Raw genomic sequence first — 22,879 nt, 5'->3', positions numbered from 1 at the left:
CATGATAAAAAGCAAAATCTTTGATTTAACATACAAAACTGTTCAATAAGAAATAGCCATTAATGCATTGTAATACAGGATAGATAGAGAGAGATAGATAGATAAAGATTTCACCCTTTTATTAAAGACCTTAAAGGGAACCTGTCACCCCCAAAATCAAATCTGAGCTAAGCCCACCGGCATCAGGGGCTTATCTACAGCATTCTGGAATGCTGTAGATAAGCCCCCGATGTATCCTAAAAGATGAGAAAAAGAAGTTATATTATACTCACCCAGTGGCGGTCTAGGGCCTCCCATCTTCTTACAATGACGCCCTCTTCTGGTCTTCACGCTGCGACTCTAGCGCAGGCATACTTTGTCTGCCATGTTGAGGGCAGAGCAAAGTACTGCAGTGCGCAGGCGCTGGGAAAGGGCAAAGACAAAGTACGCCTGCGCCGGAGCCGCAGCGTGAAGACAGGAAGAGGACATCGTGAGAAGATAGGAGGCCCTGGACCGCGACGCCCATCAGACCGGACCGCAGCGGGACCGCCCCTGGGTGAGTATAATCTAACCTCTTTTTGTCATCTTTCAGGATACTACAGAATGCTGTAGATAAGCCCCTGATGCTGGTGGGCTTAGCTCATCTTCGATTTTGGGGGTGACAGGTTCCCTTTAATGGTGACTGAAATAGCTTGAAAATTAACAAAAATTTTCAAATTTAAATTTACAAAATATAAAATAATGAAAATCAGACTTTTTTTGTCGTGCAAAGTTTAAAAAAAAACAAACAAAAAAAAAAAAAACAACCTACACGCCAAACCAACAAAAATGGCCTGGCCAAAAAGGTTACTTCTAGAAAAGACATGTGAAGCTAAAATGTGTCTTGTTATTCGCATCACTGTACACAAACTTGTAATCAGGCAGGCTGCCTGTTTAAAGAGTGAAAAGTAGTCACTGTGCAGTTTGATATCATGGTGTATAGCACTGATCATGGACCAAAGAAAGATAATGAAAAAGTTACCTCAGGAGATTGGAAAGAATTTATAGTCAAACACATCTAAAGGTAAATGTTATGTTACCATCTCCAAACAGCTTGATGTTCCTGTTACTACAGGAACATCGTGTGTGTGTGTGTGCGTGTGTGCGTGTGTGCGTGTGTGCGTGCGTGCACGCACACACTCCATAAAACAAAAAGATAGAAATAGCAACTTTTTGTGTGTCGAGTTGCATGTGACAGGTTAGTGCAGCAAGTTTTGCGCATGGTGAGTTTTGCACATGGCGAGTTTTATGTGTGGTGCGTTTTGAGTATGTGCAAGTTTTGTGTGTTGCAACTTTTGTGCATGTGGCAATTTTTCCGCGTGTGCAAGTTTTGTGTGGGGCGAGTTTTGCACGCGTGGCGAGTTTTGCACGCGTGGCGAGTTTTGCGTTTCAACTTGTGGAGAGGTTGGTGTATGTGTGGTGAAATGTGTGCTGAGGGTGGTATGTGTGTTCAAGCACGTGGTAGTGTGTGGCGCATTTTGTGTGTGTGTTCATATCCCCGTGTGTGGTGAGTATCCCATGTCGGGGCCCCACCTTGGCAACTGTACGGTATATACTCTTTGGCACCATCGCTTTCATTCTTTAAGTCCCCCTTGTTCACATCTGGCAGCTGTCAATTTGCCTCCAACACTTTTCCTTTCACTTTTTCCCCATTATGTAGATGGGGGCAAAATTGTTTCATGAATTGGAACGCACGGGGTTAAAATTTCGCCTCACAAGATAGCCTATGATGCTCTCGGGGTCCAGACATGTGACTGCAAAATTTTGTGGCTGTAGCTGCGACGGTGCAGATGCCAATACCGGACATACACACAACTTTATATATTAGATAAAATAATTAGGTCCGATTTTGTTCCTGCAAGGTTGGAAGAGTAATGCAAGTGTCATGCGAGTACAAACCGATTTTTCACACCTAGCATCCAATCTACATCTGAATGCAGTGCTATTGCAGATCGATTTTAAAATGAGCTTTTAGAGAATTGCTCTGTCATTTACACTTACTTTAAACAGCCAACAAACTTCCAGGACCTTTCTGACGGCACAATGAGCATGAGAACTTGCTCACGCTCGTGGTGCCGTCAAACAGGTAATAGGAGTTCACAGGGAGACACTTAGTACACGCTGCTCAGTGTCTCTGCTGGATGACAGGCTTTATGGTTGCATCATGCAACCATGCAGCCTGCCATCTAGACATAGTAGAGCTAGACCTGTCATGGGACAAATGGATCATCATCTTCTCTGCGGAAAGGTGAGGAATATTGCGTTTTTTTTGTATTTTAATTCTTTTGCAGGAGACCATAGCGTCTCTGGAATGGGTGAGTATGGTTTATTTAAGATTTATTAAAGGAGTGTGTCATGCTTTCAATTAAAAGGACTTTATTCTGGGTGTCTGTTTTATTACAATATGACTATGGGGTTAGTAATGAGGGCGTCTTATTGACGCTTCTCCATTACTAACCTCAGGGCTTGATGTTACCTGACAATACAAAGGTAACATGAACCCCGCCCCCCTTCCCCCTCAGCGATCACCCCACTTGCCATCGGTACAGTTCAAGCGGGAAGAGCGAGGCTATGTGCCAGAAATGGCACATCTTAGAGATGCGCCTTTTCTGGAGCGGCTGAGAGCTGATGTTTTTAGCCTGGGGGGGGGGGGGGGGGGAGAGCAGAATCCATGGCCCCTTCCTAGGCTATTAATATGAGCCCACAGCTACAGTATATGCATACACTTCGCTGGTTAATTATAGGGGGACCCTACATTTTATTTTATTTTTTTTTTTTGGGGGGGAGGGGTTCCCCATATTAAATAGCCAGTAAAGGCTAGGCAGACCGCTGTTACCTGATATTAATAGCCTAGGAAGTCCGATGGGCATTACCCCCTTCCCAGGCTATAAACAGCCACCAGCTTTCCCTCTGTTTGTTAAGAAAATTACGCATGAGCCCATGACATTTGTTTTCAGAAAAATAAACTTTTAAGAATTAAATACATGTACAGTAAGCTGCATACACACTGTACTAGTTTGCACATGTCACTGACATCTATCCAATCTATGTGTCTATACTGTATATAATCCATATATTCTATGCGATCAGCTCCTGCTGTGACTTTACAGTCCCTGGCTGCTGAATTGCCGGCTTTTCTTCTATGTAAATATTATCTTTTAATCTTTATTTCCTTAAACCAGTTAGTTAGTCATGCTGCACAAAATAGTTATTAAATAACATCTCATATGTCTACGTTAAACCTGCATCATTTTTCAAGCATTCATTTATTTTGTTAGGATGTTAAAGGGGTTCAAAGTTTAGCAGCAATTTCTTTTTTTTTTTTTTTTTTTTTTAACAAATTTACAAAACCTGTTTCTTTAGGGAACTATTCAGATTTAAATGGACTTTGAAGGAGTCTATAGATTGGAAACTCCCCAAAAGTGATACCATCTTAAAAAACAAACCCCTCAAAAACTTAATAACTGATGTCAGGACATTTTTTAATCATTCAGGTGCTGCATAGAAATTACCCCCTTAATGACCGGGGCTTTTTTCGGTTTTGCGTTTTAATTTCTCCCTCCCCTCCTTCCCAGAGCCATAACTTTTTTATTAATCCGTCAATATGGCCATGTGAGGCCTTATATTTTGCAGGACAAGGTATTCTTTTGAACGACACCATTGGTTTTACCATGTTGTGTACCAGAAAACGGGAAAAAAATTCCAAGTGCGGTGAAATTGCAAAAAAGTGCAATCAAACTCTTGGTTTTTTTTTGGCTTTCTTGCTAGGTTCATTAAATGCTAAAATTGACCTGTCATTATGATTCTCCAGGTTATTACGAGTTCATAGACACCAAACATGTCTCGGTTATTTTTTATCTAAGTGGTGAAAAAAATTCCAAACTTTGATTAAGAAAAAAATAATAAAATTGCGCCATTTTCCAATACCCGTAGCATCTCCATTTTTTGTGATCTGGGGTTGGGTGAGGGATTATTTTTTGAGTGCCGAGCTGACGTTTTTAATTATACCATATCGGTGCAGATACGTTCTTTTGATCGCTCGTTATTGCATTTTAATGCAATGTCGCAGCGACCAAAAAAAGTATTTCTGGGCTTTTGACTTTTTTTCCTCGCTATGCCGTTCAGTGATCAAATTATTATTATTATTTTTATAGAATCGGGCTAATCTGAACGCGGCAATACCAAATATGTGTACGTTTGATGATTTTTTTTATTTTTTTATTGTTTTATTTTGAATGGGGCAAAAGGAGGTGATTTGAATTTTTATATATCTTTTTATTTTTTTTCAAAACATTTTTTTTTTTTACTTTTGTCATGCTTCAATAGCCTCCTTGGGAGACTAGAAGCTGCCATAGCCTGATCGGCTCTGCTACATAGGAGCGATGCTCAGATCGCCTCTATGTGGCAAAATTACTGCATTGCTATGAGCGCCGACCACTGGGTGGTTCTCACAGCAATCCGGCATCAACAACCATAGAGGTCTGCTGGAGACCTCTGGTTGTTATACCGACGCACCGATGACCCCCAATCACGTGACGGGGCTCAGTGGTGCGCGCATTTCTGGCAGTATGTGATTGTTAAATGCCGCTGTCAGCGTTTGAAAGCGGCATTTAACTAGTTAATAGGCGTGGGCGGATCGCGATTTTGCCCGCGCCTATTGCGGGCACATGTCACCTGTTCAGAACAGCTGACATGTCCTGGCTTTGATGTGGGCTCACCACCGGAGCCCGCATCAAAGCGGGGGTTCTGCCATCGGACGTACTATTCCGTCCGATGGCAGAAAGGGGTTAATGCAAAGTTGAATGGAAAAAAATAATTTTTACATCAAAAATGTTGCTTTAGCACCAATTTTTTTACTTTTGCAAGAGGTAACACCAAAAAGTGGACCCCATAGTTTGTTCTCCCTTTCTTACAAGTGCGTAAAAACCCCACATGTAGTCAAAAAGTTGTGCTTGGACAAAAGGCAGGTCTCAGAACGGAATGGGCAATTTTGGAACACAAATTTGTCTGAAGTAGATTGTGGGCGCTATATCATATTTGCAGGGCCCTTAAGGTGCCTAAACCACAGAAACCACCCACAAGTGACCCAATTTTGTAAACTGCACCCCTCAAGGATTTTATCCTGGGCTATAGTGAGCATTTTGATCCCACAGGTACTACACTGCATTTGATAACAGGTCGTCATACTGTCGTCATTTTTTTTTCTAACTTTTGAAACAGATTTAAAAATATATATAGTACATATATTTTTACATCTATTGAGGGATAATCATGGAGGTGCACAGTGAGGCACAGCTCTAGTGCTGTCATATCTACTAATTATTGGGCTTTAATATAAGGCTTTAATATAAGGTCTATTACAGTGATAACCAATAGAAAAGAATTCCTGCGGTTGCTGGCCAGCAGTTGTCGGCGGGAGCACTGTGCATTCCTCCACCATTTTGCTTTGGGAACAGGAGGAGGAGGATGGGGAGGGATGGTGCTTCCAGTACCAAGGTACAGCGGGGAAACTGGGGACCCCATTTTTTTTTTTTTTTTAACGCGATGGCCGTTGATAGTTGAATTCCAACAATCAAGTGATAGTGTTTTCCAGGGTCTCAACTGCCCCCGGTATCTGAAACAGAGATTTTCCAAGACTAGGAAGCGCTATTCTCTTATTCCCAATCACAATTTTAAAATGAAGAAGAGGGAATAAAGCCCCTTAGCAGCCACTGTTTTTATGCGTTTCGGTGGTTGTTAAGGGATTAACAGAAGGGTACCAACAATTGTGTCCTCATATAAATGTATCAGAATTTGGAAATCAAAACTAGGGCTGAGAAAAAAAAAAAAAAAACACACAAGAGCTATAAATTAATCCTTTTACATAAAAGTTCTCACTAAAAAGGTTGCATTGTTGGCTTACAAACACTGAAGTAAAACAATGAGAAAATTACTGCCATGTGGAAGCGGCCACAAGATTATCTGAAATTCTCTGATAAAAATAAAACCAAAGCGCGAGTCCCTAGATTTAAAAATAAAAATCAGAAAATGAGGAAGCTGTAGTTCCTCTGTAAAAACTGGTCCGACAATTACCTTTACTACATCTTGTTTACTGCTGTCACTAAAGTGAGCGGTGCCCACGATGTACACTTTACTTCCCTCCTCTGTGCTGAGTACAGTCACAGTTTCCGGAAGAGATGGACTTCTCTGTCTTTTCTTCATTTTCATCTCCCAAAGAATCCGGAAGGCATCAGCATCCGCTAAGAGGGGGGGAAAAAAAAAAATACAAAAAGGAACATGAGAGAAAGGACCACGAGGTATGTGACAGGATGAAGACAGCATGCACCTTAAAGAGAATTATTTAGATTCTTCCAGCATGAAGGTCAAACATTACGGTAAGTCTCTGCAGGTGTCAAAACTGCAAAGATCAATGGAGGACTGTCACAAATCTACTAAATAAGGTTTCCATGTTTTTACCAAGTCTTAAAGAAGCGCTCCCATCAAAGTTTTCATCCTTTGAATATATGGCAATCATATTATGTAGCACTTTGCACTTACAATTGCTCATTTCGCTTTCTATCCAGGTAATTTGTCTTCTTTTTTTCCTCTGTTCCAAGTAGAAGAAGTAAGTCTCTTGTCCCTTGCATTTATCATTCCCCTTTTCCACTCCTGACCCTGCCAAGCATACTGCTAATAAAGAGGTTTTATTTCTTTGATACGTGGCCTCCAGGGTACATGGCATATGGCCGTTTAAAATTCATTGACTCTCTAATTATTCTCCATATGCTCTCACACAGCTAGTAGATCTTAACACTTCTCTAGTGGCTCATGGCCACGTCTCCGACTTGGGTATACCAGGGATCAAGTCGTTACAGGATCGGATCCGATTTGTTAAAAAAAATAAATAAATAATTCAGACATGTAACCCAGTTTCTCCTTTTTAAATGAATTTTGTTGTTATTTTTAAGATTTTATTATTGTAGGCACGTCCTGTTTTTGCAGAAAACAGAGAAGGATAGTGCCAGCTCACCGTTAAAGTTTATAGGGGTCCAGCGTGCACGGAACCACAAGCTGACCACTCACGTATAGCAATTGCGGGAAAAAAGAAGAAATGTTCCAGCTTCTAGTAAAATTTTCAGAGTAATCTTTATTCCATCAAAAAAAACAAAAAAAAAAAAACAATTAAAAAATGTAGTTGACAGGAACAGGAGCAAGTGAAGCATTCCTGTCCACTATATTTTTTAATTGCTTTTTAGTTACATAGTTACATAGTTATTAAGGTTGAAGGAAGACTTTAAGTCCATCTAGTTCAACCCATAGCCTAACCTAACATGCCCTAACATGTTGAAAAAACATGTGGCAAAGAGTAAGCTCCACATTGGGGAAAAAAATTCCTTCCCGACTCCACATACGGCAATCAGACTAGTTCCCTGGATGAACGCCCTATCAAGGAATCTAGTGTATATACCCTGTAACATTATACTTTACCAGAAAGGCATCCAGTCCCCTCTTAAATTTAAGTAATGAATCACTCATTACAACATCATGCGGCAGAGAGTTCCATAGTCTCACTGCTCTTACAGTAAAGAATCTGCGTCTGTTATTATGCTTAAACCTTCTTTCCTCCAGACGTAGAGGATGCCCCCTTGTCCCTGTCTCAGGTCTATGATTAAAAAGATCATCAGAAAGGTCTTTGTACTGTCCCCTCATATTTATACATTAAAATAAGATCACCCCTTAGTCTTCGTTTTTCCAAACTAAATAGCCCCAAGTGTAATAACCTATCTTGGTATGGCAGACCCCCCAGTCCTCTAATAACCTTGGTCGCTCTTCTCTGCACCCGCTCTAGTTCAGCTATGTCTTTCTTATACACTGGAGACCAGAACTGTGCACAGTATTCTAAGTGTGGTCGCACTAGTGACTTGTATAGAGGTAAAATTATGTTCTCCTCATGAGCATCTATGCCTCTTTTAATGCATCCCATTATTTTATTTGCCTTTGTAGCAGCTGCCTGACACTGGCCACTGAATATGAGTTTGTCATCCACCCATACACCCAGGTCTTTCTCATTGACGGTTTTGCCAAGAGTTTTAGAATTAAGCACATAGTTATACAGCTTATTACTTCTACCCAAGTGCATGACCTTACATTTATCCCCATTAAAGCTCATTTGCCATTTATCAGCCCAAGCTTCTAGTTTACATAAATCATCCTGTAATATAAAATTGTCCTCCCCTGTATTGATTACCCTACAGAGTTTAGTGTCATCTGCAAATATTGATACAGGAAAGAAATATATCTTGGTACCGTGTAAAGGTACCTTCACACTGAACAACTTAACAACGATAACGATAGCGATCCGTGACGTTGCAGCGTCCTGGATAGCGATATCGTTGTGTTTGACACGCAGCAGCGATCAGGATCCTGCTGTGATATCGTTGGTCGGAGCTAGAAGGCCAGAACCTTATTTCGTCGCTGGATCTCCCGCAGACATCGCTGAGTCGGTGTGTGTGACGCTGATTCAGCGATGTCTTCACTGGTAACCTTAGCGCCTCCAGATTAGGATTGTAGGTAACTACTAGAGGTACCCGGTTATTTTCTTCTTTAGTTTTGTAATGTAGCAGGTGATTCCTTGATATTCTGGTGGCTCTTGTGATCTGATACATTTCTGTCTCCCAAATCATAACATTATGGACATGAAATTACTTGTACTAAAAGGTAACTTCAAATCACAGAAAGACAGGAGAGTCTGGGAATATAAACTGATGACGACCTTTGACACTAACTGCAGGAATGAATGTGTCACATGGATTTATGTCTTTTTACATCAACTAATGAACTTGCCCATCAGACCATGTGGGGTCATCACAACAGAGACCCTAATCACAGGACAATAAAACAATCCTTATCTAAGAATTGGCCCAATATTTATGGACGTAACTGTTTATCACCCATGGTAATTCTGCTTCATGTCACCTGGCTTATCCATGGTTTTTTCCCCTCTTTTTTTTTTTTCTATACTATGTTGTGCATAAATATGTGATTCTTCAGAATTTGTTTTAGTCTTTGCCTGATGGAGACCTATGTAGTCTCGAAAGCTTGCAATTTGTTACCATCTTTTCAGTTAGCCATTAAAAGGTATCAACCACTGAGGACTCTCAATTCTAAATATTTTTCTATCTGCAAATATTGAAATTCTACTCTGAATGCCCCCTACAAGGTCATTAATAAATATGTTAAAAAGAAGAGGGTCCAATACTGACCCCTGTGGTATCCCACTGCTAACCGCGACCCAGTCCGAGTGTGCTCCATTAATAAGCACCCTTTGTTTCCTATCCCTGAGCCAGCTCTCAACCCACTTACACATATTTCACCCTATCCCCATTATTCTCATTTTATGTATCAACCTTTTGTGTGGCACCGTATCAAAAGCTTTTGAAAAGTCCATATACACTACATCTACTGGGTTCCCTTGGTCCAGTCCGGAACTTACCACTTCATAGAAGCTGATCAAATTAGTCTGACATGAACGGTCCCTAGTAAACCCATGCTGATATTGGGTCATGAGGTTATTCCTCTTCAGATACTCCAGTATAGCATCCCTTAGAATTCCCCCCAGGATTTTACCCACAGTAGAGGTTTACTATACGCCAGTCCTGTGGTACAGACCCTGTTATTATGGACTCTTTAAAGATTAAAAATAATGGTCTATCAATGACTGTACTTAATTCCTGCAGTACTCGAGGGTGTATCCCATCCGGGCCCGGAGATTTGTCAATTTTAGTGATTTTTAGACGCCGCCGTACTTCCTGCTGGGTTAAGCAGGTGACACTTAATGGGGAATTTTTGTTATCACTAATCATATTGTCTGCCATGGGATTTTCTTTTGTAAATACTGATGAAAAAGTGTCATTTAGTATATTGGCTTTTTCCTCATCCTCATCCATCATTTCACCCAGACTATTTTTAAGGGGGCCAACACTATCATTTTTTAGTTTCTTACTATTTATGTAGTTAAAGAATATTTTGGGATTATTTTTACTCTCTCTGGCAATGAGTCTCTCTGTCTCAATTTTTGCTGCCTTGATTTGCTTTTTACAGAATTTATTTAATTTTCTGTATTTATTTAATGCCTCATCACTACCTACTTCCTTTAACCCCTTACTGACCTCGGACGGGATAGTACGTCCGAGGTCAGCTCCCCTGCTTTCATGCATGGCTCCGCGGTGAGCCCGCATCAAAGCCGGGACATGTCAGCTGTTTTGAACAGCTGACATGTGCCCGCAATAGCGGTGGGTGAAATCGCGATTCACCCGCCGCTATTAACTAGTTAAATGCCGCTGTCAAACGCAGACAGCGGCATTTAACTACCGCATCCGGCCGGGCGGCCGGATATGAGCGCATCGCCGACCCCCGTAACATGATCGGAGGTCGGCGATGCTTCTCCATTGTAACCAGAGAGGTCCTTGAGACCTCTATGGTTACTGATCGCCGGTGGCTGTGAGCGCCACCCCATGGTCGGCGCTCACAGCACACCTGATTTTCTACTACATAGCAGCGAACAGCAGATCGCTGCTATGTAGCAGAGGCGATCGTGCTGTGCCTGCTTCTAGCCTCCCACGGAGGCTATTGAAGCATGGCAAAATTTAAAAAAAAAAAAAAATTAAAAAAAATATAAAAGTTTAAATCACCCCCCCCTTTCGCCCCAATCAAAATGAATCAATAAAAAAAAATAAAAAAAAAATAAAACCTACACATATTTTGTATCGCCACGTTCAGAATCGCCCGATCTATCAATAAAAAAAAAAGCATTAACCTGATCGCTAAACGGCGTAACGAGAAAAAAAATCGAAATGCCAGAATTACGTTTTATTGGTCGCCGCGACATTGCATTAAAATGCAATAACGGGCGATCAAAAGAACGTATCTGCACCGAATTGGAATCATTAAAAACGCCGGCTCGGCACGCACAAAATAAGCCCTCATCCGACCCCAGATCATGAAAAATGGAGACGCTACGAGTATCGGAAAATGGCGCAATTTTTTTTTTTTTAGCAAAGTTTGGAATTTTTTTTTCACCACTTAGGTAAAAAATAACCTAGTCATGTTAGGTGTCTATAAACTCGTAGTGACCTGGAGAATCATAATGGCAGGTCAGTTTTAGCATTTAGTGAACCTAGCAAAAAAGCCAAGCAAAAAAAGTGTGGGATTGCACTTTTTTTGCAATTTCACCGCACTTGGAATTTTTTTCCCGTTTTCTAGTACACGACATGGTAAAACCAATGATGTCGTTCAAAAGTACAACTCGTTCCGCAAAAAATAAGCCCTCACATCGCCAAATTGACGGAAAAATAAAAAAGTTATGGCTCTGGGAAGGAGGGGAGTGAAAAACGAACACGGAAAAACGAAAAATCCCAAGGTCATGAAGGGGTTAATTCTCTATATGCTTTCTTTTTGTCACTTATTGCGCCCCTTACAGCTCTATTTAGCCATATTGGTTTCCTCCTATTTCTAGTATGTTTATTCCCATACGGTATATACTGTGCACAGGTCCTATCCAGGATGCTAATAAACGTCTCCCATTTTCTTTGCGTCTTTTTATGTCTCAGGATATCGTCCCAGTTAATTGCACCAAGATCATCTCTCATCCGTTGGAAATCTGCCCTCCTGAAGTTTAGTGTCCTTGTAACCCCCCTACTACCCATCTTATTAAAAGGATACATGAAAACTTATTATTTTGTGATCAACATTCCCCAAGTGAGCCCCAACCCTTATATTTGATATGCGGTCTGGCCTGTTGGTTAATATTAGGTCTAGCAGTGCCCCCCTTCTTGTTGGGTCCTGAACCAGTTGTGAAAGGTAATTGTCTCTCATAGTTGTCAAAAACCGATTACCTTTGCTGGAACTGCAGGTTTCTGTTCCCCAATCTATTTCAGGGTAGTTGAAGTCCCCCATAATAATGACTTCTCCTTGAGTCGCATCTTCATCTATTTGCTTTACGAGGATATTCTCCGTTGCTTCCATTATTTTTGGAGATTTATAACAAACCTCTATCAGTAATTTATTATTTTTTCCCCCTCCCCTTATCTCCACCCACAGGGACTCTACATTTTCATTAAATTCACCTATATTATCACGCAGGATGGGTTTTAAGGACGATTTTACATATAGACACACCCCTCCCCCTCGCTTATCTGTACGGTCATTTCTGAACAGACTATAGCCCTGCAAGTTAACAGCCCAGTCATGGCTCTCATCCAGCCATGTTTCAGATATCCCCACAATGTCATAATTATGCTCCAACAACATTAGTTCTAATTCGTCCATTTTGTTGGCGAGGCTTCTGGCATTAGTATACATGCACTTGATGTTCCTCTCTGTACCTCTATTCTTTCTTAAATTATCTGTTCTAACCCCACCCCCATGCCACCGCCACCTCCAACTTCCTTATTTGTGCCCAGGTCTCTATCTGCACTATCTTCCCCTCCTATAAATTGAATACCCTCCCCCCCAATCCCTAGTTTAAACACTCCTCCAACCTTCTAGCCATTTTCTCCCCCAGCACAGCTGCACCTTCCCCATTGAGGTGCAGCCCGTCCCTAGCATAGAACCTGTAGCCAACTGAGAAGTCGGCCCAGTTCTGCAGGAACCCAAACCCCTCCTTCCTACACCAATTCTTGAGCCACTTATTAACCTCCCTAATCTCCCGTTGCCTCTCTGGCGTGGCACGTGGTACAGGCAGTATTTCGGAAAATACCATGTTGGAGGTCCTTACGCTCAGGTCACACTCAACTCGCTCACACTCGCTAAGCTAAAGATTTAAAGATTTTTTTTCCCCCCCTCAGCAACAATCCACATTGCTGTTCAATGCTCTACCAAAAAAATAAAAAGAAATTTTGATGGAATAAATATTACTCTGAAATTTTTACCAGAAGCTGGAACATTTCTTTTTTCCTGCACGTCCTGTTTTTATTGGTCAGTAGAAATCTCAGCTTTTAACCTTGTATCCTGCTGTTAACTAATCATGTCTTATTTTCATTGTGATGAACTTGGACATTATCATGTGCCCTGTTTGGCTTTTTTTTTTTCTTTTGAAAAAGACCACATAAGAAAACCAGTTCTGATGGTTGCCATAGGTTGTCCTGATGAAGAGATCCTGTCCTAACTTCGAAACGCGTTGACCTAAAACCTGTTCAATAAAGCTTTCAAAAGTATACCGACTAGTTGTCAATGTTCATCAGCAGCCCATGTAGTGACACTTCACCCGTTTTCCGTGCTACTTAACCCTTATGGACCTGTGTCTTGCAGTAGCTGATATGTGCTAAACACGTTGCTTAGGTGCCACTTTATCAGGTGAGCGGGTTTACTTTCCTTGAACCTTCTTAGTTACCAGTTAATATCCCATAGCGCTTTTTTGTTCCTAGTTTTCATACCCTAATCACACTGCATAATTCAGCACCACAGGCCAACCCAAGCCCAGGTGGCAGAAATCACAGATCTTTGCGTCCTGGAGCTCCTGGGCCAGAAGGAGGGAAGGAAGATGGGGCAGATGACTAGTAAGTATTTATTGCTAAGTGCTCTGTAAAGCTTTTACAGCACATAAACATTCCCCAATGGCTAACAGAGAATAGATATCCGAGAGGAGACTACCCATTCTGTACAATAAAACACAAGTGGGCACCTAGCCTAATGCTAGACATTAAATGTACAGAGGGCAGAAACCAGCATGTAGGGTTGGGTCCTTTTGAAGCCTCTCATTTTCTTCTCAGTCTCAGAGTCACTAGATGTACTAGTTATGTATTTGGGCTCTGACTGCATCTGATAAATGCTTTTTTTCTCCTGTATAGTTTGCAGCAACGTTATCACTGATTGGCTTTTAATTAATGCCGTTCTCAACTGATTCAAGATTGGACATGCAATCTGCCTGGGACACCAATGTTCTCGCCAGGTCTATAAATGACATCAGATCAGCCATTTCCTCCTTCCATCTGTAGCTGGACAAACTTTCCACAAAATCAAGTTTACAGTAGAACCCTGCATACTGACTAATGTCGGCCAAACCAGACAATATATACTGGTTCAATCGACAGCCTAATGTGTATGGGAGCACACGACAATTTGTTAGAGGAAATATTGATCTGGCATGTAAAGTTTCGGACTGCCCATCATACTGTATCCCAGAGATACGTCTGAGGAATGGTCTCTCAGAGAACATAGGAATGCTCGGCCGAACAAGCGTTGCTGTGTATGAGAGTGGGCCAAATGGCTTACAGCCGAACAATCGGTCCACCAACAGTCATCTACTGTGCTTTGGACACAAAGTTGTCCTTGACCAAGTCCCACCCAACTGGCCATTTATAGCTGCTAAAAATGGAAGAAGCAATTATCATGTTTCCCTGTGGTTATAACAAAAGCAAAGGAAAGAAAGAAAAATAGAAAAATTGAGTGGCTGGTCAATCCTACTGTATACTGACAGATGTTGTGCGGCAAATCCGAAGAATCACTTGGTCCATCTTCCGCAGTTTCCGATGCTGCCATCTCTGCACCAACCTGGTGAAACCAATATTCATGATTAACATCGAATCTTAGACATTGCTTGGAGGTGCACCTGCTTTGTCTGGATTGGTGCAATGCCAAGCTCAAGAACTTCAAAGCCCAAAGGCACAGACAAGCCATATTTATCATATTGTGGAATTCGAGTTTTCAAATTATACAAAGCCCAAAATTCTAGATGCAATCTTCTGGATTCAGAATACTGAACAAGTAATCATTCTGCTCCCCAGCTACAGTGTTATAAGGGAGAGATGGGAGGCAAAAATTTGCAAGCAACAGCAAAAAGGAAGAACCCATACTGTTATGGACACGTTTCATCAGTACAACCTACAGTGGACCCAGGAGAAGCGCAAATACCCTCTCCCCCACGTTACTAAAATCAGGAAATAAATTTAGTTTTTCCATTAGGAGAATTTTTTGTACTAAAAAAAAAAAACAAAGCAAAAAAAAAATAAATTATGAGTAGGAAGTGATTAAAGCCATTAGAACTGTAATTGCTCATCTCTAAATCAGGATATTGGTCAGGTCTATGGCTATGTTCACATATTGCGGTTTTATGCAAATTAAAAGCAGTTTTTTTTTACAGTACCAGCAAAAACAACTTCAGAAATCTCACACTTTTTTCCTTAATGAATTGTAAAACTGCCGAGTTATTGAAAACTGTAGCATTTCAATTCTATCAGTGCTTTCTCACCCATGGAAATCAATGAGTAAAGTGCAAAAAAGCAGCAAAAACATTGCCATCAGTTTTTACAGTGTTTTTTGGTCACACACACTTAATTTTGTGATTTTCTCAAGTTTAAATCAATGTCTAAAGGCCCCGTCTCACATAGCGAGATCGCTAGCGAGATCGCTGCTGAGTCACAAGTTTTGTGACGCAACAGCGACCTCAGTAGCGATCTCGCTATGTGTGACACGTACCAGCGATCAGGCCCCTGCTGCGAGATCGCTGGTCGTGTCGGAATGGCCTGGACCTTTTTTTGGTCGTTGAGGCCCCGCTGACATCGCTGAATCGGTGTGTGTGACACCGATCCAGCGATGTCTTCACTGGTAACCAGGGTAAACATCGGGTTACTAAGCGCAGGGCCGCGCTTAGTAACCCGATGTTTACCCTGGTTACCAGCGTAAATGTAAAAAAAAACAAACAGTACATACTCGCCTTTCGGTGTCCAGGTCCCTTGCCGTCTGCTTCCTGCTCTCACTGAGCCGCCGTACAGTGAGAAGTGAGAGCACAGCAGTGACGTCACCGCTGCGCTCTGCTCTCACTGTACGGCCGGATCTCAGTCAGAGCAGGAAGCAGACGGCAAGGGACCTGGACACCGAAAGGCGAGTATGTACTGTTTGTTTTTTTTGGTAACCAGGGTAAACATCGGGTTACTAAGCGCGGCCCTGCGCTTAGTAACCCGATGTTTACCCTGGTTACCCGGGTGCTGCAGGGGGACTTCGGCATCGTTGAAGACAGTTTCAACGATGCCGAAGTCGTTCCCCTGATCGTTGGTCGCTGGAGAGAGCGGTCTGTGTGACAGCTCCCCAGCGACTTACCAACGATCACGGCCAGGTCGTATCGCTGGTCGTGATCGTTGGTAAATCGCTTAGTGAGACGGGGCCTTTAGTCTCCTCACCTGAGAATGGTTGTTCGTTTTAGAGTTTACAGTTCAATTAAAAATTAGTGATGTATAAAAGTAAACATTGCCTGACCAACTGTCTCCCTACCAATTCCAACTTTCCCCTGCTGTTTACATTTGCAACTGTGTGTGTTTCATTCTCAAGAACTCAGGGACTGCTTTGAAGAAAAAAAGAAAAAAAAAAAAAGTCATTTTTCAGACAAAACTTTTTCCACTAAATTATTTTATCAAATTGCCCTTTTTTCTCCAAAAAATGTTTTATTGGTTCACATACGGTACGTCTTGCATTGGTGGCCTAACACTATGCTTCCACCATACAAGCATGAATAATGCAAAGCAGAACTTTGGAATCTTGAAAAACGCAGCAAGAACAGTAAAAGCTACGTTTTGTCTGCAGCTTTTTTTTTTTTTTTTTTTTTACTGCAAAGATCAGATTTTTGCTGCAGAAAAAAGTAGCAAAAAAAAAAAAAACCACACATGTGAATAAAGCCTGTGACTGTTTTTACGAATGTCACAGAACATGAACAATCTCTGTATATTTAGCAAATTCATAATGAGAAATACGCAAATTCCTTCTTCAGAGTAAAAGAGGACTTGAACTCTATAGCGCCACCTGTTGGAAGTAGCGATCCTACAAGTCACAATCAACCCTTTAACGAGTCTTGCCATATGACTTAGGATAAAGTCAAATCAGAATCTCAGTTCACAGACACGGTGTTTCAGGCTATTAACCCTCGTCAGTGCAAAGTATGAGAACTGATTTGGCTAGGTGAGTGATGGTCTATAGGGTAAGGTTTCTCCTTGTGGCGAGTGACAGAGCTGTTCTGTCACTCTCCACAAGGAGAAACCTTACCCCTGATGAGAAAATCACAGCAGTCAGGCATGTAGAAGAGGAAGAGCAATAACTAGGTTCTGAAATCTCCACACACTCCAAGACTGCAGTTGATAATGTTTATTAACCTATTCTCACAACTGGATTTTTTTTTGATCCAGTCTTCAAAAAGCTGTAAATTCTTAGTTAGTTATTGTCGTCATAACTGTATGAGGGCTTTTTTTGCTGAACAATGTAGTTTTGAATGACGCCCCATCTCATTTAAGTACTAAAAACAGGGATATAAAAAGGAAAAAAAAAAACCCACACTATATCGTAATGAGGATTTTACATGCAATTTTATTATTGTTGCTCAGGTTTCATTTTTACATATTTGAAGTAAAAATGACCTAGTAACTATTGTGGACGTCAGTCTAATTACAGCAATACCAAAATAAATGTGTTATTCTTTAAATGTCTGATGTATGTGCACAAAATCAGAGGGTTGGATGCTCTGTACTTCTGCAGCGTCAAACCCACAGGATCAACATGTTACAGCATAGTGGATGGGATTTCAAGAAATCCAATGTTCACTATGCGACCTGAGGATCACCCGCGGAGACGGACGTGCGGCACGTCTTTCCAGACAGCAGCATGTCTATTTATCTTGCGGAGACTCAAGCCCCCACAAAATAAATGTCCCCGTACAATGTATTGGGTGCGTTGAATCCACATGGTTCAATGAACACATGCGGATTCACTTTCGTTCAATAGCCGGCAGTGCTTTGTACGCAGAGCATATGTCATGCGTCCAAAGCACTGCCGATTCCTGAAAGTCTACTTCTCACACTAAAGTCCTCCCTGCAAACAATGAAAACTTGGCCACACAAAAAAGTCCTTCAACAATAGTGATGCGCTATGTGAGAGCATAGCTGATTCTCCAGTCAAGAAACAAAGACCACTTGATGTGGATATCACACATAGTAGTTAATCAAAATCCACAGGGCCAATAGCTGAGTCACCACCACACCATTTCATACCAGTCCTAACACAGAAAAGAGGATGCCTTCCAATAGTGAAACCCTGTGGGGAAAAGTAAGAAGCAAAGAAGAGAAACATTGAGTCAGTAGCGTGACCTACATGTTATTTCATGTAAAATGGTACGGGAGGGTTGTGTCAGTAGAATAAATCTCTTTAGCAATGGACATTTTGCCCATAGGTCTTCACTACTGGAGAATAATACTCATCTTTTCAGTTTGAGGACTGGAGAGGATAAGTGGCGTGACGATCCAACCATTGATTGTGGATTTTAAAGGACTACTACCTTGTGTGGCTTCTCAGGCGTGAATGGGAATAGTCATCATAAAGTGGTCTCTGTTTCTCAAGTTGAAAATCAGCAGAGTTCTCATTTTCAATAGAAAAAACAAAACAAACAAAAAAAAACTACAAACTCTTCACCGTACCCATAGCAAAATAAAATTTATATATAATATGGTGCATTATACTATATGGCGGACTATGGGCTATGCATTATACTCTATGGAGGACTATGGGCTGTTCATTTTATATGAAGGACAATGGAGGGCGCATTATATTATATGGAGGTCTATGGAAGGTGCATTATATTATATGGAGGACTATGGGCTGTGCATTATACTATATGGAGAACTATTGGATGCATTATACTGTATGGATAACTATGGGGATACATTATACTATATGGAAGACTACACTGTGTGCAGAATTATTAGGCAAGTTGTATTTTGATCACAAGATACTTTTTATACATGTTGTCCTACTCCAAGCTGTTCAGGCTGGAGAGCCAACTACCAATTAAGTAAATCAGGTGATGTGCATCTCTGTAATGAGGAGGGGTGTTGTCTAAAGACATCAAAACCCTATATAAAGGTGTGCTTAATTATTAGGCAACTTCCTTTCCTCCGGCAAAATGGGTCAGAAGAGATTTGACAGGCTCTGAGAAGTCCAACATTCTGAGATGTCTTGCAGAGGGATGCAGCAGTCTTGAAATTGCCACCGAACAATCAAGTGTTTCACAGCAAATAGCCAACAGGGTCACAAGAAGCGTGTTGGGCAAAAAAGGCGCAAAATAACTGCCCATGAATTGAGGAAAATCAAGCGTGAAGCTGCCAAAATGCCATTTGCCACCAGTTTTGCCATATTTCAGAGCTGCAACGTTACTGGAGTAACAAAAAGCACAAGGTGTGCGATACTCAGGGACATGGCCAAGGTAAGGAAGGCTGAAAAACGACCACCTTTGAACAAGAAACATAACATAAGATATTTGTTGGCCCAGTCTTGACTTTTTAAGACTGACTTTTCAAAGGTTTTATGGACTGATGAAATGAGAGTGACTCTTGATGGTCCAGAGGCTGGACCAGTAAAGGGCAAAGAGCTCCACTCTGACTCAGACGCCAGCAAGGTGGAGGTGGGGTACTGGAATGGGCTGGTATCAAAGACAAACTTGTGGGACCTTTTCGGGTTGAGGATGGCGTGAAGCTCAACTCCAAGACCTGCTGCCAGTTTCTGGAAGACAACTTCAAGTAGTGGTACAGGAAGAAGTCGGTATCGTTCAAGAAAAACATGCAGGAAAATGCTCCATCACATGCCTCCAACTACTCCACAGCGTGGCTGGCCAATAAAGGTCTCAAAAAAGAAAAAAAATAATAACATGGCCCCCTTGTTCACTTGATCTGAACCCCATAGAGAAACTGTGGTCCCTCATAAAATGTGATATCTACAGGGAGGGAAAACAGTACACCTCTCGGAACAGTGTCTGAGAGGCTGTGGTGGCTGCTGCACGCAATGTTGATCGTAAACAGATCAAGCAACTGACAGAATTTATGGATGGAAGGCTGCTGAGGGTGATCATAAAGAAGTGTGGCTATATTGGTCACTAATTTTTGGGGGTTTTGTTTTTGCATGTCAGAAATGTTTATTTCAAAATTTTGTGCAGTGATATTGGTTTACCTGGTGAAAATAAACAAGTGAGATGGGAATATATTTTGTTTTTATTAAGTTGCCTAATAATTCTGCACAGTAATAGTTACCTGCACAAACAGATATCCTCCTAAGACAGCCAAATCTAAAAAAAAACCCGACTTCAACTTCCAAAAATATTAAGCTTTGATATTTATGAGTCTTTTGGTTTGACTGAGAACATAGTTGTTGATCAATCTACTATATAATTGTCTAAGGGGTACTTCCGTCTGTCTGTCTGTCACGGATATTCATTGGTCGCGGCCTCTGTCTGTCATGGAATCCAAATCGCTGATTGGTCTCGCCAGCTGCCTGTCATGGCTGCCGCGACCAATCAGCGACGGCCACAGTCCGACTAGTCCCTCCCTACTCCCCTGCAGTCAGTGCCCGGCGCCCGCTCCATACTCCCCGCAGTCACCGCTCACACAGGGTTAATGCCAGCGGTAACGGACCGCGTTATGCCGCGGGTAACTCACTCCGTTACCGCCGCTATTAGCCCTGTGTGACCAAGTTTTTACTATTGACGCTGCCTATGCAGCGTCAATAGTAAAAACATCTGTTAAAGATAATTAAAAAAAAATTAAAAAAATTATATACTCACCTTCTGCCGCCTTTCCCGCTCCTCTCGACGCTCCGGTGACATGCAAGCGGCAGGTTCCTGTGGCAAGCATGGTATGCGAGAAGGACCTGCCATGACGTCACGGTCATGTGACCGCGATGTCATCACACCCTGGGATCGGAAGCTGCCGCCTGCACCCCACACAGGCGACAGAACTACAACGCGCCTTCGGAAGGTGAGTATATGTTTGTTTATTTTTTTAACCTGTGACATACGTGGCTGGGCAATATACTACGTAGCTGGGCTATATACTACGTGGCTCTGTGCTGTATACTAAGTCACTGGGCAATATACTACGTGGCTCTGTGCTGTATAGTACGTGCCTGGGCAATATACTACGTGGGCATGCATATTCTAGAACCCGATGCGTTAGAATCTGGCCACCATCTAGTAATACAAATAATCCTCTAAAATACAACTTGCCTAATAATTCTGCAGTATGTATGTATGTATGTATGTATGTATGTATGTATGTATGTATGTATGTATGTATATTCTAAAATCCCACATCCTAGATATCGCTGAATGAAATATTCCAGTTGTAAATCTGTGTTGAGAACAATAAAACCTAAAAATTATCAAAGTAAATCACAACTAATATCCCACGGAGGTCTGGAGTTGGAATGATGCTCAAAATCAAAGTGGAAAATGAAGTTACAGGCTGTTGCAACTTCAGTGGAAATGCCTCAAGACAAGGAAATGATGCTCAGTAGTGTGTGTGGCCTCCACGTGCCTGTATTACCTCTCTACAACGTCTGGGCATACTCCTGATGAGGCGGTGGATGGTTTCCTGAGGGATCTCCTCCCAGACCTGGACTAAAGCATCCGCCAACTCCTGGACAGTCTGTGGTGCAACGTGACGTTGGTGGATGGTGTGAGACATGATATCCCAGATGTGTTCAATTGGATTCAAGTCTGGGGAACGGGCGGCCCAATCCATAGCTTCAATGCCTTCATCTTGCAGGAACTGCTGACACACTCCAGCCACATGAGGTCTGGCATTGTCCTGCATTAGGAGGAACCCAGGGCCAACAGCACCAGCATATGGTCTCACAAGGGGTCTGAGGATCTCCTCTCGGTACCTAATGCCAGTCAGGCTACATCTGGCGAGCACATGGAGGGCTGTGCGGCCCTCCAAAGAAATGCCACCCACACCATTACTGACCCACTGCCAAACCGGTCATGCTGAAGGATATTGCAGGCAACACGTCTGCCCCATGTGCTCAGTGTGAACCTGCTTTCATCTCTGAAGAGCACAGGGCGCCAGTGGTGAATTTGCCAATCCTGGTGTTCTGTGGCAAATGCTAAGCGTCCTGCACGGTGTTGGGCTGTGAGCACAACCCCCATCTGTGGACGTTGGGCACTCAGACCATCCTCATGGAGTCTGTTTCTAACAGTTTGTGCAGACACATGCACATTTGTGGCCTGCAGGAGGTCATTTAAAGGGCTCTGCCAGTGCTCCTCCTGTTCCTCCTTACACAAAGGCTGAGGTAGCGGTCTTGCCGATGGGTTGTTGCCCTCCTATGGTCCCCTCCACGTCTCCTGGTGTACTAGTCTGTCTCCTGGTAGCGCCTCTAGCCACTACGCTGGCAGACACAGCAAACAGACACAGCAAACCTTCTTGCCACAGCTCGAATTGACGTGCTATCCTGGATGAGCTGCACTACCTGAGCCATTTGTGTGGGTTGTAGAGTCCGTCTCATGCTACCACGAGTGTGAAAGCACAACCAACATTCAAAAGTTACCAAAACATCAACCAGAAAGCATTGGCACGGAGATGTGGTCTCCCCACCTTCAGAACCACCGCTTTATTGAGTGTGTCTTGATAATTGCCAATAATTTCCATCTGTTGTCTATTCCATCTACACAACAGCATGTGAAATTGATTGTCAAACAGTGTTGCTTCCTAAGTGGACAGTTTGATTTCACAGAGGTTTAATTTACTTGGAGTTATATTCTATTGTTTAAGTCTTTATTTTTTGAATAATATAATATAACATAATATATCCATCTATATAATCGTCTAAGGGGTACTTGAGTCTGTCTGTAACGGAAATCCCGCGTCCTGCCTGCCGCGACCAATCAGCGACAGGCTTAGTCCGGCCACAAATCGACCCCTCCCTACTCTCCTCCAGTCAGTGCCAGTGTGTCGCCCCATCCCGGACAAACTTTTTACTATTGATGCTGCCTATGCAGCATCAATAGTAAAAAGATACCATGTTAAAAATTACAAAAAAAAAAAAAAAAAAAAAAATTGTGCTATTCTTACCTTCCGAC

At 42.1% G+C, this 22,879-nt stretch overlaps 1 protein-coding gene across 1 annotated transcript in view; it reads right to left on the bottom strand.

Moving 5' to 3' along the window:
• TRABD (TraB domain containing) overlaps positions 1-22,879 on the bottom strand; it is a 68,175-nt gene that overhangs the window by 23,878 nt on the left and 21,418 nt on the right. The window contains exons 3-4 of the mRNA XM_077264898.1: positions 14,472-14,547; positions 6,091-6,257 (exon numbers count right to left, since the gene is read on the bottom strand). Of these exons, the coding sequence (XP_077121013.1) occupies positions 6,091-6,257; positions 14,472-14,547 (243 nt within the window). The remainder of the gene's footprint in view (positions 1-6,090; positions 6,258-14,471; positions 14,548-22,879) is intronic.

Source organism: Ranitomeya variabilis, chromosome 5 (assembly GCF_051348905.1).
Source record: "Ranitomeya variabilis isolate aRanVar5 chromosome 5, aRanVar5.hap1, whole genome shotgun sequence".
Lineage (NCBI taxonomy): Eukaryota > Metazoa > Chordata > Amphibia > Anura > Dendrobatidae > Ranitomeya > Ranitomeya variabilis.
Note: the sequence above shows the minus strand (reverse complement) of the source record. Positions and strands in the feature narration are given on the sequence as shown.